The sequence below is a fragment of the Peromyscus eremicus genome, chromosome 1 (genome assembly GCF_949786415.1).
Source record: "Peromyscus eremicus chromosome 1, PerEre_H2_v1, whole genome shotgun sequence".
Classification (NCBI taxonomy): domain Eukaryota; kingdom Metazoa; phylum Chordata; class Mammalia; order Rodentia; family Cricetidae; genus Peromyscus; species Peromyscus eremicus.
The window spans coordinates 3,178,568-3,197,251 of NC_081416.1; the positions used below are offsets into that span (position 1 = coordinate 3,178,568).

Sequence of the window (18,684 nt, forward strand, 5' to 3'; positions counted from 1 at the left end):
TGTCTGAGGGCAGGACGTTCAGATCTGTGAGTTACTGTATTACATGCTTTACCCTTCCCAGGAGGCTGGGGTTGACCACAGACACTTCTCATGCCTTCCTTTTGAGTATGCTGGACAGCCTAGGCATTAGCTTGCTAGGAGGAATAAGACCTGTGGAGTTAGGTGGACCTGAGCGAGGATGCTGGCCACTGCCTCAATATTATTTTGTAACATGGAGCATGTTCCTTAACCTCTCTGAATTTCTGTTTTCAAACACAGCCCACAATTTTGAGTTACTTGTATTGACTAAGGAGCAGTGCAAGTGTTCACAAGGGCCAGCCAAACCCCTGGCACTTGGAAAGTGGCTGTACTCTTACCATGATGTATGCAGTGCCTTAGAGATGTCTTGGAAATGCTCAAGCTGCAAAGGAGAGTCTGTTCCAAGGATGCAGGAGGAGGCAACAATGGAAAAGAATGTTGAAGCTCTTTAGGTTTTGGATTTTTTTTTTTTTTTACTTTGTTAGAGGCGTTGAACTAAATGTCAGTAGACAGTCCCTACCAAGATATAGGATGTTCTTTGGACTCCAGGCCAAGAAGGAATAGAAACCCAAGGCAGAAAGAAAGGCCCAGGTCTTTCTTAAGAGGTTATAACTACTACAGGTTCCATCTTGATGCCTACATAACTCTCTCAGGAGCTCTGTCCTAATGGCCTGCTCCTTGGAACTACAGTAGAGTCAGATCTCATCCAGCCTGGTCACAAGAGTGGGTCTGTCTGCCAAGGGCCTCGGTGCACTTCTACCTAGTGTCAACATGGGGAACAGGTGACAGAGTTGCCAGCATCATCATCACAGAGAAGATGATGTCTGAGAACCAGCCCTGCCTCTCAGGTTTCACAGCCCAGGACTGGAGCTGTTCCCATCTTTATATGGGAACATATATCTGGTCATAGTTTGGGATAAAGACTTACTTTATAAACTCATTTATAAAAAGTCATCCATCACAAGCTCTTATTAATAGCATATGTGAAATCATGGATTCAGTGTAGTGGTGCATGCTTGTAATCCCAGCTCTGGGGAGGCAGAAACAGGCCAATCTCTGGGGCCTACTGGTCAACCATCCTAGCCTACTTGGTGAGCTCTAGACCAGTGAGGGACCTTGTCTTAAAAAGGAAGCAGATGGCAGCTTGAGGAACAACACCCAAGACTGACCTCTGTCCTTCACATAAACATGCATACATATGCATGTTCACCTTCACACACATGTGCAGCTCACTCACATACCCCTCACACACATGTACACACCATATATACACACTTAAAATTAGAGAGGAGCCAAGAACAATTGCAGAGATAACTTGAACCACTTCATCCTGTTGTGGTTTGGTGTTAATAAAGCAGACTATATACGACACTACCCATGAAGAAGCCCAGAGTAGCCCATGCTGCTACTCTCCATTCTTTCAGATGAGACCTAAGGAACAGATAGCCTTAGTTGAGAGAGGAGATACAATAAATCGACATCTCCTTTATGCATTCAAAATGCCTGTCCCATATTACCTAAACCAGAGGACTTTAAACATTTTATTTCCCACTAGCATTATTCATCACTATAGATTAAATCAGTCCCTAAATTCTTGTTGAATATCTGGCAGATTGAAGTGTCAGAATGGCTCATAAACTAGCATAAAGAAAAGTAACGGTGACTGTTCCAATGCCAACTGGTGTACCACACACAACTCAATCTTGACACTGCTCCCAGGAGCTAGTGTCAGACCATAGGTCCCATCAAGGCTGGCCTCTCATTAGATGCCAGCTACACTTCTGGGCTCTCCTCCCATATGCAGCCTGACCAACTAGTTACATATTCAGGCATCTGCAGGAAGCTTCCAGTTCTGATCTCTAGAATGACTCATGGAACCCAGCAATTTCCTATACTTAATAGCTTTGTTGTAAAGGATACAAATCAGCGCCAGCCAAATGCAGGCATGAATACAGTAAGACAAGAGTGGGCTTTGGTCAGGGATTTCTTGATGCTCTCCCCCAGTGGACTAAGTGCTTTTCATTATTTTGTCACATGAATGTGCTTTCCAGTCAAGAAGCTCCATGCAGCTCAGTGGCTGATGTTTCTATTGGAATTGCATTAAGTAGGCATAGGAACTGAATCATTGACCCCCCACATGACTGATATTCTCATATCAGATATTCTCTGAAAGTCAGGTCAGTTTGACCTCCCCTGATTCAAAGCCCATGTCAAGAAATCTCATGGATTTAGAGGTTATCTCTCAGAAATAAGGAACAAAGCCAATCAAATGCTTTCTTAGGCTAAATACCATATCAGAGTTGATTGTTTAAAATGTGGTTGCATCTTAGAGACATCTTAGAGACATGCTGCCAAACCAAAGAAACACACTCTGCCCCTGACCAACTCGGCACAAAAACCAACCAATCACTGAGCAGGAAAACCAACCAATCCATGAGCACAAAACCAACCAATCCCTGAGCATGAAATCCAGCCAATTTCTGAGCTTGCCCAAGCTTCGAGATTGAAATCTGACCAATTCCCGCCCTGAATATCTTCATCCTAGAAAAACGCCACCCCTAAGAAGCCCTGTATAAGCCCTGTACGTGTTCAGTTGGGGGCTGCCTACTTCCACCCTGGCAGAGGCAGCCACCCTCCTTGGATTCTTCCCTCCCAATAAGTCTCTTGAATGAGGTTTAGGTGAGACCTTCTTTTACCTAATGGAGTAGAACAGAGAAGTTCCTTCTCTGGGGAAACCCTCCCCTGCAGGAGCAGAGTTGTTACATTGGGGAATCCGTTCCCCTGAGCAGGGCTGTAAGCTGCTACACTTAGGGTGTTTTGTGATTTTGTGATATTCCTTGGCTCTGGACTGCCAGGATCCCTTTCCATCCAAGCTACATTGCTTACAGATAATTCCTGCACAGACATGCCCAGGATCTCACCTAATACAGATGATCCCTCATACACATACCCAGAGGTTTGCCCCTTGTGTAAATCTGAGATACTGACAATATTAACCATCTCAGTAGCTGTCCTTCTTTGGGAGTTTTCTACCATTTCTATGTAATGTAGCCTGCCTTCTACAGCTCAGTGTTATTTTTGTCCTGTTTAAAACAAACAAACAAACAAAAAAAGTTGGATGTACCTAACATTTCCCTCACACAATGCTCTTGTTCCCAGAGTGAGTTTGTTTCTCTGATCTGGGAGCTATGGACATAGTACTAAGACACATAGACTCTTATCCTGGCTCCCATGGCAGAGAAATGGACCAAGTTGCCAAACGGTTCCAGGGCCTAGATGGTGGGCCCAGGTCCTCATTGCATGGAGGCTTCTAGTGGGTGCTTTGGGTTTCATCTTCCTTTTTACGGGTGCCAGAAGAAAAGCTCGGGGCAACTGGCTCCCCAAACCAACCCACATTAGCCCTGGAGGAAAGAGGCTGTCATAAATAACTGCTTATAGAATGCTTCCAGAGTTCTTGAGCTAAGAGAGTGCTTGAATTCAGAACTCAGAATTAGATAGTACTCCATTAAGGCTGCTGACAGTCCAGAGAGTCTAAATGGCTTTCACTTGTGTGTGCAAGCCCAAATGGTTGAGGAAGCAAGCAGGCTGTAATGAACTTCCCCGAACAGGAACTGCGTCTTGGGGCTAGGCTTCCTGGTAGGGACATACACATACCCCTATGTGTTAAATAGTGATTGTAAAAACATCTCAGTAACTAAACAACTGGGATGGATGGACGGACGGACTGACGGACAGACAGACGGAAAGAAAAGAAAAGAAACTGACACCTTATGGGAAAATATTAAGGACAAAATTGCTGCCATCACAGTCCTTGCCTGGGGTCCCTGGGGTCCCACTAAGAGTCACTGTACAGCCTTTCCGCTCTGAGGCTCTGATTCCTGGTTGATCCTGTGGTTGAAGGGACATTGGAAGAAGCACCTGTCATAGAAGACAAGTGTCCCAGCCAGCCTGCTGCCCCAGCCAGCCTGAATATCAGGTGTTGGGTTGCCTCCAGGCAGCAGCTGTTACCAGATTGTGGGCTTGTAAAAACTTAATTCAGGTAACGATTTCTTTGTGATTGGCGTGTTTGTATTGTAGCAAGCTTCGGTTCAGCATATTGTTAGAATACATAATGCCGTAATTTAAGATTATTTTATCAGCACCAAAGGGTTTTTGTAATTCATTTAAAAAGTTGTAATGGGCTTGAGCATCTTCAGTATAGTTAATAATACAGCATTTTATAGCTGGCTGTAAAATTTCAGATTACAGTTTTTGCAATTGTGCAATTCTATTTTATAGTTTAATAATTGTTCAAATGAAGGAGAATGTAAAGTTCCTTAAAACCAATTTAATGACTTAGAAAAATAGCTTTTATCAAAATCTATTGCACACCTTTAATGAACCCAGATGTCCCTCTTTCAACAAAGAGACCTATTTTTCTCAACTAGATACCTTCTCAATTAAGCACACATAGTGCAGATAACTCTGAGTTACAATTTTTCTCTTTTTTCCCCTTTTATCCTTAATATCCTGCAAATAGAATAACCCTATTTGTTGAGCAAGCACAGGGAGAGAAGAACCAGCCAGGCCAAAGAGCCTCAGCTGAGCAGCCAATAAATTGCTTCTCTCTTTAGAAGTGTTTTCCTTTTCACAGACCTCCCCTGGATCATAGTCTCAACTCCAGTTCCCGAGCTAATAGAGTCTCTTATTAACACTTCCAAATAGCTTGTTCTTCACTGTTCTGTGAAGTGAGCAGCAAAAAGTGGGAGCCTTACATTATAATAATTTAATTATATGCTATCATTATGAGTCATGAAAATGTTAGCATATAGCATTGAGGAGAAGGCACCATCTCATTTTGTCATTGAAACTGTAGTTCATGTATTTTTTCAATTTGCCATGAGTATGTCATTGGATGATCAGAGACATTAAGTAACTCTAGGTCAGGTCCACACACAGGGTCTTGTGAGAAACACCATGCAGGGATTCAGTAGCAGGGCCCATGAGTACTTTGTGGCTCTTGAGCTGACTGCCTCTGGTTCAGGACTCCATCTGTGTTTCATAGAAATAGTACTTGCCAGAACATATTCTTTGTGGCAGGGCTCTTGCCTCTCTGGGGTACAGTCCAGGGGCCTGGGGTATTAGTTCATTGCCACTTGGTTTCTGTGCTTACTGATCCTGTGGTCTGCAGAGAGTGCAACCAACACTTCCATTCATTTTCCTGCAGACTGAAATGTGTTCTTAAGTCTCATGTATGTGGGAGTTTTGCCTGCACGTCTGCTGTGCACCATGTGCTTGCTTAGCCTGTAGAGATTCGCTCTCCTGGCAGTGGAGTTTACAAATGGTTGTGAGCCACCATGTAAGTGCTAGGAGTCCAGTTCAGATCCTCTAGAAGAGCAGTAAGCACCCTTATAACCACAGAGCAGCCTCTCCAGTTCCTTAAACCCATTTTACACTAATTTCTCTTAAGCAACAAAATACTGCAGTGAGTGTTCCGAGGATTGGCAAGGGGTCATGCAAACAACAGGGAGATGGTTAGTTCTCCAAGGTGCTTTTGTAAGATAAAGAGGTGATTGTGTGTTGGAGTTAGCCTCGGAGAAGATGATACTGAAGGGGCTGTGCCTTGTGTTATGATGATGAAATTCAGAGTGCCCCACAGACTAAGATGAAGGATCTTTTGATCTCCTTGATCCTCGCTTGGATTTGTCATCTCTCCTGTGGACTTGGAGAGCCCCACTGCCTAGGAGGGTTCGGATAATTAAACAGATCAAAATCCTCCAGCTCCTGTGAGAGTTTTCTATCACTGTTTCATATTCCTGAGTGGCCCATTGTTGACCATGAGATAGGAGGAGCCTTGCAGATGGGGCACCAAAATTAATCTGGTAAGTGAATATGGGCTTTACAAAGCAGTCTGTGCCCTGTGGATGGGGGCTTGGGTTGAACCACCTGTTTATTATGTCCACCTGTTTACTGAATCTTCTCCTTAGCATTGTTTAAAACCACTTTACCTCAAAAACTGAGATGGGATGTGACAACTAGCCCCCACATTGCTACATTCAGCGAAGAGCCATTAGTCTACCTGGAGCCTGTGGTCCAGAGGGCAGTGTGGCCAAGCCCATCAGAAGGGCAGTAATTCAGCCTCGGACAATTGCTTAACCCAATTGCTGGGTAATAAACATACTTAATAAAAAGGAATAGGATGTCTGCCCTATCTTGGCTATAAATATGCTCTCTTGTTCCGGGTAACCTACGAGAATACCTCTGAGCACACTTAGATCACATACTATAAATAAATCCAATTTCTTATATTCCCTACTGACCTTTTATCCTTAGCACTTCTAACCAACCGCGCCTCCCTGAATAATAGGCTTCACAGCGCTTGAACCATGGGACTCTCTATGGAGGAATCCGCTGTGAAGCTCTGCCTTCCCTCTCCATTGCCTCTCTTATTTCAGGCCCTAGAGGAGCCATATTATGGAAGGACAATAGCTGGAGGGGAAACTAAGAAGTTGGGCACTGGGCAGATGTTGAGGGAGTTTTCCCCCAAAATGGCTGTTCTTCTGCCTGCCAGTCAGTTGCAGGGACCTCAGGGGTGATGCAAGGCAGTTACCTCGTAGGCCCTTAACAGAACAGAAGTCACCCACCCAGTCTGCCCTCACTCACCTCTGGCTGCTCAGAGCAGCCAGGTTTACAAGCGTTGTTCCTGGTTTGGAATTCAGGATTGAGAGGTCCCCTTTAGGCTTCGTCCCTGCCCAAGTTAGCTCTGTCCATGTTGACTGTGGGACCCAATCATTGTTAATACTGGTACTGATTGTTCTCATCTGTCAGCAGGAAAATTAAGATCTATTTCTAAGGTTTGTTTCATGGAAAGCTTATGGGAACTAATGGTCAGAGTTCTGAGCTGGTCCTAATAACCAAGGATGTTCAGAAATTGGATTCAGATTTTTATATGGCCACTCTAGGCTGTAGAAAACAGCAAGTCAGAACCTCTCTGAATCCATGTCCAATGTGTACAAAAGAGGGGTGCCTACCCATGACAGATACTTGGTAAAACGCAGGGTGGAGTGACTCTCAGTGGAGGCTTTTAGCAATAGGAACAGTTGCATTCGTCATCATTTTTCAGGCTGTTTGGTCGTCTTGAGTATTTTCTAGAATATTTTTCTCTGCTAAATACAGAATTTTAAAAAATTAAGCTTTGATTTACCTTATCTATCCTTTATTTGTCAGCACTAAGCATCACTGTCTTCTCAACAGAGTGAAGAGAAGTGTCTGCCTGCTCAGTCTTGAGACAGTAGATTTTTTTTAATTAAAAAAATGTTTTTCTATCAAATCCTAGTTACCACCATAAGTCATAAGACCATTATGGGTCTCCACTCAGCTGCACATAAATGCACCGGAGAATGAGAGGCTTAATAAATACTATCTGATGTGATGAGGATGGCGTCGGAGGAGGTGGGCTGCATGCGCTTCTCACTGAGGACAGCTATGAATCTTAGCCATCGCTCTTAGGGATTTGCATTTCCACCTGCGTATGTTTAGAAAATAGATGTTTTGTTGTAGATCTGTCCCTCTTCTTTGCCTTATACCACAGAACACCCTCCCTCCCCCCAACAGACACCCCGAACCAAAACGTCTTTCACACATTGTTTAGCATCATTGTTAATTGGGCATAATTTTCTAAACTACTGCTCATAATTGCTTCTTGTCTGAATATTTTACTAATCAAGCAAGTTAACCATGAATGAAAACACACAGTTCTGTGGTGCATTTTGCAACCTATGTTTGCCCCAATATGGGGAAAAGCAAAACAGACGTAAGATGATTGTGTGGAATTATAAAGCTCAGCTACAGTATCCAAGTGAGCTTCAAGCCACAGTCTACACACTGCTTCTCTCCATCCTGCCATTAGTGTTGAATTACAAGGGTAGATTTTGAGCATCCTTTTATGTGCAGGAGACGAGGGAGAGGCCCCAGGGATGCCTTGACTAATGGGGAGTGTTGACATGTCTTCCTGGATATATGTCTGTTTCACATCTCTTTTGTGGCATCCATTTTTAAAATCTTAAGGATGATCATGAACCACTTGTCTTTTGTATAATGTTCATGGAAGCTAAATTAGCCTCAGAGTTTGCATTTTCTGTTATTCTAATATCCTGTCTCAATCCAAGACCCACTGGAGACCAAAGCCAGGATAAGGCAATGTCAGTAGCAACTTCCACAGAGCTTCGTAGGGAGCTCGAGAAACGGCTTAGTGGGCAATGTACTTGATGCCCAGCATGAGGGCCAGTGGCCAGTCCCTAGCAGTAGCAGCTAGAAGGTGGGGAGGAGGTAAAGACTGGTCCATCCCTAGAGCTCTCTGGCCAGCCAGTCCAGCTAAACTGATGATTTCCAGGAGATTCTGTTGTAAAAAAAATAAGAAAGGGATTAACCTGTTGTCTGCCACTTGTGTACACATAGTACACACATGCATCTCCTAACCTGTGTTCTTTTCCCATACTTTACCAGTTAAACCAGGACCAGGACCAACTTCTAAACTATGGTAGAAGCTGTCTTAGCTGACATTCACTTAACCCTCTCAGAAGCCAACCTCTCCTTTCATAAACATGATCATGTGTGAGGTTCACTGAATGTTCCAAACTTGTTCCCCAGATCTGCACCCCCACCACCCTCGCCCTTTGCCTTCCCAGGCTCCAGAGCCGAGTGTGCGCCCTCCAGGCTCCAGAGCTTAGTGCGCACCCTCCTAGGCTCCAAAGATGAGTGGAGGCTAGGGATGCGGCTTGGTTGGCAGAGTTGGTAGAGCTTGCCTAGCATGTGTGAAGCCCTGGGCTCCACTTCCATTGCTGTGTGAGCCAGGCCTGGTGTCTCACACCAGTAATCCCAGTGCCTGAGAGGTCGGAGCAGGAAGATCAGAAGTTCAAAATCATCCTCAACTACAAAGCAAGTTTGAAGCAAGCTTGGGCTACTTGAGATCCTGACTCTTAAGAATGAATGAATGGATAAAAAGGAAAAAGAAAACTAAACAGTGGGTATTCTGTAACTTTTCGTTCATAAATGTAGCTTATATTAAAAGCCAGAGAATTCTGTTCAGTGGACTTGTCTTTTAAAAGAGAAAGAAAGTACCCTTGTTCAATAATCAAAATGGTGTGTGCTTGCATGACCACATGTGCGCATGCGTGACCACGTGTGTGCGTGCGTGACCACGCATCCACAGGCACACACAGACAGGCGCAGAGGCCAGATCAAAGGTGGTAGATTCCCTAGAGTTGGGAGTTATGGGCAGTTGTAAGCCATCCAGTGTGAGTTCTGGGATCAGAACTCAGATCTTGTGCAAGAGCAGCACATTCTCATAATTGCTGAGATGGCCCTGTTAGGCCCCACCTCTTTGGTTTTAAACAGTTGGATACACCTGGCATGTGTGAGTTTTCCATTGTTCTTTTCTCTGGTCAAGGAAAGAGTTTCTGCTGTAGTGTAGCATGAACACAGATCGGCTCTGACTACAGGCTGGTGTCAGAATCTGAGGCCTTCTGGAGTCTAGGGCTTGTTTCCACATCACCTTTGAGGCTGCGAGGCCTCCCCACAGTCTGACTTCCTTTTAGTTCACTGGGACGCATTATTGGGAGCCTGATCTAAACATAGTCCAGCTGGGGTCCCAATCCGGTCTGCTCCAGGTAGGAAAGTCACCTCTGTTGACTTTGCTCACCCAACCTTATGATCAGGCTTGGCTCGCCCAGCTGACAAAGCCTGCCACCCTGGGTCTCCAGGAGCCTGCTGGGTCTTTGGGAGCTGGTGCTGAGTGAGAACCCTTTGCCAGGCCCTGGAAGCACTTCTCACAGTGAGAGCCTTTGACTGAGGCTCAGGCAACACTGGGACAGTGTGTTCTGGGACTGGAGGGGATCAGGGTGAACTGTGCAGTCTCCATAGTGGGAACACTAAGCAGGACCATAGTTAACCCTTTCAGAGGAGGCTCTCAGTTCACCTAGGCTCTCCTTTCAGTCCTTTCCTTCCCCCTAACAGAACTCAGCTTGAAGGAAGTGGGTTCCTTCCTCCTAAGCACAGGCTCCAAAAGACAAATGGCCAGGCCCAGAGGCTCTAAGCCAGCCTTATTTATGTGTTCACTTGTTTTGTGAAGCCAACTTTACTGCAAATTATTCAGGCCAGTGGCTGCAAGCAGTTGTTACCAAGTTTGTAGGGAAGGTAAAGTTTCAAAATAGACAGTGGAGAGATGTTAGAAAGGCTGGCCAAATGCTTGTGACCAAACTGGCAATAAAATCCTCTCCCAAAAGTCAGGGGCAAAAATCCGAACAGCCACAGCGTCAGAAAGCTGCAGAGTGTGAAAGGCTTGAGAACACTGCAGCTCACAGTTTAGCCGAGAGTCACCGAAGGCTTCTTCCTTCTGTCTTCCTTGTACGTGCAGAAGTTAATTTGGGCAGATGCGGATCAAGTACACTGTAGACTCGTTATGTAACAAATAGTAACCGTAAATGCACATTGTCGGGTGAGTCTATGTGATTCAAGTACCATGTGAGAAATAAGGCCTGTGTGGCAAGTTCCCTTATTAGGTACACACCCTTCACCCTGTTTAGTCTCACAAGAGAATATCAGATACGTGTATTCAAGTCCTGGACTTTCACGTCTGAACTATTTCAGAAAGATCTCTTGCAATAGCTTTCCCCAGCCAGAGTCCAATTTACGCTGTAGAAAAGGCTCCTATGCTAATGAGCTTGTATTGACAAGTGTGATAGATGTAGCAAGGTACTTAGTGAGAGCAAAGTTGATTGTGTTTTACAGCCTGTGTATTTCTCTGTTTATTGCTTGTATTCTGTCATTAAGCGAACAGGTTCCTAATATAGCAAATCTCTCTAATCAGTAAAGCAAGAGAGAAAAGAACCAGAGCACATTAATTATGACTGTTTGGCTGTGGCCTGGACAGTCTGTTGCTATCGGATTGGGCAGCTTCTTCTGGTTTTATTTCCTGGAGTTAGAGCAGAGAGGGAATGGCTTTTCTCCTGCATGGAGGAGAACAGAGACATGTTCCATGCCCTGCTGGCTGACAGCTGCCTAAAAACCTGAGATAAAACACTGGCTTCTCCACAGAAATGGAGTCCTGGGGCAGCAAAGACCAGGCTCTGCCAGGGTGCACTTTTAAGTCTGCAATTCCATAAGCAGACCTGGCATGCTGCTCACACCCCTGTGCTGTCCCCAATGCCCTGCAGAGCCTGCTGTGGGCAGCAGCAGGTGGGGACTCCAGAGCCAGCTATAAATGAGATGTACACCTGTGTGTTCTGCACTAGAGTACTGTTGGTACCAAGGCTGGCTTTCCGAATGCTGATGCCTGGGGTAAAAGGCAAGAGAGGCCACTCTGACTCCAGGTACCAGAGGTTAACAGCATCTCATGCATTTATTAACCCTCTGGTGCCAAGGACTGGTGAGGTCTGGCCTCCCAATCACAGAGCCCTGGAAATTCTATTATGTGACATGCCTGGACTTGTTGATTACCACCAGGGACAATTTTATAGCAGCTGCTGGAGGGACAAAGCTTATGGAGGCTCTAAAGGGCAAGTTTCTGTGATTTTCTAGAGTGTATGCAAGGCTTTCGCAGCATGCTCTTGCCCTTTTTAATCCTCGAGATGAAAACCTCAAGGCACTGTGTCTTGGTGGTGACATTTCACACAAAGCAGAGTCAGGAGGCTTTGCTCAAACCACGGGACCAGAAATTAACTGATAGGAAACACTTTCAGAAAAGACATTAAATAATTCCTTTTCAACCTACTGTAAAAATTGTTCAAATTAACTGTTAGAAAAACAGAGTAGACTTCTCCTTTTCGTCTTCCTTTTTGTTTTGAAAGACATACCCTACTTTAAAGTCAGTGAATGCTAGGGTCAGTGTCCATGTGGGTATAGGAGCTCTAGGTCAGGTGTCTGAATGTCCCATCATTATCAGGTTCCAGAGGACTACGGGGTGGGGGGCCGCAGGGAGGGGCTCACACCGCGTGCCAGCATAACTTTATGGAGCCCTTGGCTTTACCAGTGTATACTTTGGTGATGATAGCTGGTTTTCTACTTTGGGGCTCACTTTACTCTAAACAGAGTCTCAGAAGTTATGTGTGTATGCTTTGGTTGGGGGGTGTCTTTTAATTTCCATGATTCCATCTCAGTTTTCAGCAAGCGAAACAAGACTTAAAAGTATATAAGCACTTAGCAAGTACTCAACAGTAGTTGAAGGTAGGCGGGTGCCCTGTAATTTTATGTTTGAATTGATCACAACTGACTAGCAAGACTGATTGTTTAATGATGTTTTAAAAAACGTTCAGGATGAAAGTCTTTGAAACGTAGAAATAACAGGTTTCTTGGGCTTATACAGTGGGCTTTAAGACACAGATTTTTTTAAAAAGACTCCAGGTCTGCAGTGGTATGTTTCAGTGGTCATTGGGATTTGTGCTGTGTACAAGACTCCTGAGCATGCAGCCAGCCACTGTACCCATCTGTGAGCTCAGTTCTGCCCCTGGCTGCTGATCACATGGAGTATAGGTACTAGGCAAAGCTTGGTCTGTAGTTAATTCCAGGGTAGGCATGGACCCTTTGGCCTGCATCCCATCAGGTAAGGGATTAAAGCCATCTCACATCTGTGTGCAGTCCTTTGATTTTATTCTTCAATTATCACCTGCCTTCACCTTCTCATTAGGGGTACATACCTTACAGTGTCCCCTGCTACGTTTGGGTAGATGCTGCAAGACTGCTGTGTTTACCCTATTCTGCAGTCATGGTGACATCTCCAGTACCAGATGGCTCTGCAGGAAGCTTGCTAAGTGCTTTCTGGGAGCTGAGTTTAAAGACCTGCCTTGGCCTGTGGACAGCCAAACCTCTGAGAGGCAGCCAAGGCTGAGAAGGAAACCATTAGGTTGGGCAGCACATTCTCACTCGGAGTCAGCATTCTGTGTAGTTATGCCCATGAAGATGGTTCTCCAGCTACAAGTTAACTGTTAGAAGCCCACAGGATGCTGCTTTGGGGAACAGCAGCCCATAGATGATACAGACTAGGCGCTGTTCTAAATGCATTTTCCTGTGCCTGTAAGCAGTCACCGTGGCCACTCTTTGAGTAAAGGCACAGCTGGCAGTTTAGATGTGGGCGCGTTGACCTGTTGGAGAGCGTAGAAGTCTAACCATTTGCAAAAGCCATTAGAACACCCAGCAAGACAGCAACCCTCTCTGTTTAGCTACTGGAAGTCCTGTCTTAATCATTTCATGATGGGAACATTGTCCTAAGGTTGTCCCAGGTTCCGAAATGACAGGCTCATGGGTGTTAGTCAGGTGATGGGAAGAGCCACCCAGCTACAAACTCTCCGAGGTCACTATGGTCCACTCAGGTGCTGCTTTGCTGTGACCACACTACAGAAATAGTTTGAGGCCACATTGTATCACAGTCCAGAGGTCTTACTCTTTCACCAAAACCAGTCAGTGAATGGGTTAGTTATGTAGAGTCCCTCAATGGGGATCTTTGTCTTTTGTATCTTATGGCCTAGTAAAGAAAAGGTGGGATGGGATGTTTTAGGGCCATTTGGGTGTCTGGGCACAATTCCAGACCTGACGTTCTACACATTATTCTCTGTAGGTAGCAGAGCAGTGGCTCAGACTTGCTATTATTATAGATTAAAAGTAGGCTTTTGAGTAAGTTCAATTCCGCTTCCAATTTCCCCTCTGATCTTCTTATACATAACATTTAGTGACCTTTGAACAGCCTGGGGATGCTTCACAGTGTCTTGTTCTTGAAGCCTGCTTAAAGGTTTCTATTTCATATTCACGGCTGGCATATGCAAATATAGGTAAAGATTATGATGACTTCCCAGTAGCATTATGGTCAACAAATTACTCCTTGGGCAAGCATGCTGTCGTTTTAGCCTCGAGTGTCCTCAGTGAGTCGCAGAGGCTCACAGCACACAGGCAGCCTTCTAGCAGCATGCCCTTGGAGCTGGTGCTTGGCTCAGGGATTCCTTGATTCAAAGGTGATGACTGTTTATCAGGGTTTGCCTTCTTGACAGACAAGCTCTTCCTTGGTATCAAAGGGCTGCTGTTGTTAGGGCTGAGGGTGGGTACCTTGGGAAGAGTTTCTTGTGTGGATTTGGGGAGGGCAGAGACTCAGGCAAGTCTGTGATCCAGGAAAGAGCATATGTTCATAGAACCAAAGAGCCATGATTATATTCTGGCTCTGTAGGCATATTGCTGTGTGATCACTTATTTAACTTCTCTGGGTTTAAGTTGTTTGTGTTTATAAAGTGAGTGTGGCACCGAGTGGGGAGTTTTCAAGGTCTGTTCCTTGCAATTGTCTGAGTGATGGAACACTGCTTCTACTGAACCATCAAGCATAAGCCCAATGGGAGAGTTGGTCCAGTTAAGGGGGAAAGAGAGTTTAATGCCTTCACTGCTCAGCCCGCTAGCAACTGCCTTGGAGACAGTTTTTTAATTTCTGTATTGGGGTCTGTCTTGGTTACTGTTCTAGTACTGTAAAGAAACAGCATGACCAAAGCAACTTAAGAAAGGGGGTGTTTAATTGGGAGCTTGCTTACAATTTCAGAATGTTAGTCCGTGGTCATCGTAGCAGGGAGCATGGCAGCAGGCAGGCAGACAGGTACAACCCTGAAGTAGTAGCTGAAAGCTTTACATCCTGATCCTCAGACAGGAAGGAGAGCTTTTGAAACCTCAAAGCCTGCCCCCACTGACACACTTCCTCGTCTTCCTAAACAGTTCACCAACAGGGAACCAAACACATGAGCCTGTGGGGACCATTCTCATTCAGATCACCTCAGGGTCTATAGTGCTGTGTGATTCCTGTAGGCCATCCATCTGAGAGTCCCTGCAGGGGTGTTTTAACCCCAGTCTTGGAATCATTTGCTAGGAAACAGAGAGCCCCAGAGCTCAGGAACTGGACCCTTTCAGCTCCCTCCCTGGTGCAGCATTGGAAACATCAAGAGCTTCTTATCACTTGTTGACTGGGGCGGCAAGTTGGAAAATGAGCAAAGCACTAAGCTGCCAGGAGACTCTCTATCACTAACACATGGGCATGTCTGTTACGATATTGTAAAGTAAAAGCACTTTCCCCAAATAAGCACCCAGAAAGATCAATGAGTCACCATGTCAAAATTCTCTCCTCCGTGTCTGGTCCTGCCTGTGCCGTTCCTGAAACAGACACTAGTGACAGGTAGCTACTGAACTCTGAAATAGGATAGCCTTGAGCAGAGACATATGGGGTCAGACACTGGACTTTGAAAAACTAGGAAGAAAGAATGCCAAATATCTTATTAATTTTTTACATTGATTCCATGTTCAAATGATAATACAGTTGGTTAAATAAAATATATAATTAAAATTAACCTCACCTGCTACCTCTTTATTAGACAGCCACTTGAATGTTGTGAATTATAGATGGGGCTCACAGTTGTGGCTCCTATATTTATCATCTGGCCCTGCCCTAGACTGTTGATTAATGGAATCATAATTAATTACTCTTCCCTATTATGTCTGAGAGCTTTTCCCCCTTTGTCTCTTTCCAGGCACAGAAGCTGAAATCCAATGTGTCGGGCAGTCCACACCTCTGTCTTTCTGATGTAAGTGACATTTCTTTTGTGTTTCTTAGCCTTTTTAGGGACATAGACTTTTGCAGTGGGTATATAATACATAATATTTGAAGGCTAATAAAGTCTTGGATTCAGAAAAGATCTCATCAGCCTCTGTATTGACTTGCCTTTGGAGTAAGGCGCAGAATGAAGATTCGATGCAAAGTTATAACTGAATGTACAACTTGAGGTCTTTACCAGAAAGCCAGCCTCAGCACTGAGTCCATTGTTTTGTGCTGGGAGACGCTGAGGTCAGTTGCCTGAAATCATCTGCCTACTGGCTCAAGGATCCTGACTCGCAGCTCCTCTTCCCTCTCAGCAGCCCACTGAGAGCTGGAGCTAGCCCCAGACCCTCTACATTTGACCAAGAGGAGATAGCTAGATGTATTGTGTGTCATCCTCCCCTGCCATGAGGGGACGTCTGCATTCCAGCACTGAGTAGCTGTGGTGGTGCAGTGGAGGTGTGTGCCGTAGGAAAGGACAGCTGTGCTGGCCAGAAAGTACAGTGTGGGTTCTGGCTTGGGCTTCTCCACTGAGGAGTTAGACAAGATGGGCCCTGTGGGACTACTATCTGTCCCTGCCATTGATTATGATCTATCTTTCTCTTCATGAGCTGCAAGATCCCAGATCGTTCTTCCTACCTTCCTTGCCTGGTGGAGAGAGTCAGCAAGAAGCCCTCTCCCCAGTGAAGAGGCTGTAGCTGTTAGGTGGTCTAGAAAGAGATATAAAGGCAGCAATCCCCAGGTCTACACATTTCCCGTCAAAAGGGATGTATGAAGGAGCATGCAGCAAGCATTGGCCAGCAATTGATCCAAAGGATCCACATCTTACCTAAGTTCATGGTCCCGTTTCATAAAACTAAAAGTTAGGCAGTTGAATCTCAGTGGTTAAATCTCAGGTCAGCTTTTTGTGAGAGTAGTCGTCTGCCATTAGGGAGAGGGGAAATGGGGTAGAGAGCATGGGTAAAATATAACATGATAGAGCATGTACGTGTTGTGGAAGATAATGAAAACATTCTTTCTTACAGCATGATTACGAAAAGGATGGTCTCGCTGGTGCCTCCAGCCACATAACCACAAAATCAATGGCTGCTCCTCTCTGTTGCGGTCTGAGCTCACTGCCGGTGCTGATGGTTACCACTCTGGCCACCCTATTATGTGTATCCTTGGCAGAAACATCGTAGCTGCATTCAGAAAATATGGAAAGACAAGAGAGAGAAGCAAACAACCAAGTAACCTGTTTCCTGTCCTCTTGTATATCTGAAAATCCAGTTTTAAAAGCTTGGTTGAGAAACAGTTTCATCCAACTGGAACTCCTTTGTTGTTTTTAAGGAAGCTTCTTGTGACCCTGGGGGGCTTCTGTGGAAGAACCGATACAGGGCTAATTCCAAACTCAGAAGGCTCTGTGGCATGGTGTGGGTTAAGGGACCATTTGTAAACTGACTGTAAAGCAAGCTGAGGCTATGGTTTTGATGGTGATGGTTATGGTGGTGGTGATGGTGATGGTGATGATGATGACCGATGATGATGATTTTAACAGCTTAAACTGTTCTCTTTACTGACTAGAGCAGGAGATGTTATTGGTAAAGATTATTCCATATTTTGCTGAATGGCTTTGAATTCTAATGACATGGCTGCAGCCTAGTGTAGATGGCAAATGAAGGTCAGCCCCAAGAGTGGACTTTTTGGACTCCATCTTGTACTAATGTTCACCTTTCTATGTCGGTTCTTCACAGAGTGTTTGTGTGCTACCGACAAGTCTGTGACCCTCAACAAAACCCAAAGCCCTGGTCACATCTAAATGTAGAACCTGTCATTCAGTCCAGTAGAGGAGAGTGGCTGTGGCCCTCACACAGAGCCTGGCTTGTTGACTGACGCTCTGCTGAGCCTTGCCTGAGTGAGAAACCCTTAAATATAGCTGAAGTGCAACTCTTAATGCTTTTTACACTTACAAGGTCACATGTAGAAAAGTGTTCCTTTACTATTCAATGATTCCAGCTGTTGGCTTTCTACATTTTGAAAGTAATGATACTGTCCTCATTTTTTACTGATGGTTTAATACAGGCACATGCGGTGTGTTTTCCTCTCATAATTAGTAGTAGCTCCAATGTTGACTTCGCTGATACGGCTCTCAAAAGCAGACCCTAAGGAGCCCCCATGCTTTAGCAGAAAGCTGCATCCCATTACTGTGGACAGGCAGGAGAAAACTGAGCAGCCAGCCCATGTCTTTCTCTGTCTTGAAAAACAAGGCTGCATACATGTGAGGAACAGGTCAATTCTTGTAAGGGATGCCACAGTTGGATGGCATGACTGGCACTTGACACAGCTCTGCTACCTTGGTTTTCATGTTATCTGACAAAGACAGCTTTGATTGGGACTGGGCACAAGGGATGAGACAGAGGTGTGCTGCCCTCTCTTTCAAAGTCAATCCCTGCCAGTGTACACGGGAGTGTCTATGCTCCTGACTGCAGAGTCATGGCCACCATTCAGAGCAGTTTGGTCTCAAGGTCATCAAGCATCTCTGGTATATGACTCTATGGCCTCCATCACGGACTGTGTCCCTGCAAAGAGGAATGGTGGTTTATGGATCTTGAGGGCTAACATGGAGTCTGGAAAGGTGAATTGGTTGGCAAAGATACACAGAACAGGATAGGATTCTCCCAATGAGACATCTGGCTTACATAGCCACACACCTTCTCCTGGAGTCCTCTTCCTCACCTGAGCAGACCCTTAGGTGTGTATCTAAAGTCTGCTTTAGACAGTCAGGTTCAGAACCTGCAGATGATTGCATATTGGCAACTATGTTTCCCCAAAAGTGAATAAAGGAAGGAAAGTCTTCCCTCCATGGAGCCCTGAAAGTATGATCTTGCTTCCCACCCTCAGAAAGATGGAGGAGGGAACCCTGATGCACATAATCTACTGGTACCTTCCCCTTGCTCTCTGAGGTTTGCTTTGGATGAATAGCAGTTCACCTGAGAAAGGGAAGAAATCCATGAAAGCCAAGAGATAGACCTGGTTTTCAGCTCTTTTGGTGTTTGAAGTACATTTATATCCAAATGCTAATGAATACCAATGTAAAA

General features: G+C 45.1%; 1 protein-coding gene across 1 annotated transcript in view; it reads left to right on the top strand.

Moving 5' to 3' along the window:
• Gfra1 (GDNF family receptor alpha 1) overlaps positions 1-17,130 on the top strand; it is a 212,691-nt gene extending 195,561 nt beyond the window's left edge. Inside the window, exons 8-9 of the mRNA XM_059255991.1 lie at positions 15,543-15,596; positions 16,633-17,130. Of these exons, the coding sequence (XP_059111974.1) occupies positions 15,543-15,596; positions 16,633-16,788 (210 nt within the window). The 3' untranslated portion in view covers positions 16,789-17,130. The remainder of the gene's footprint in view (positions 1-15,542; positions 15,597-16,632) is intronic.
• The last annotated feature ends 1,554 nt before the right edge of the window (positions 17,131-18,684 follow it).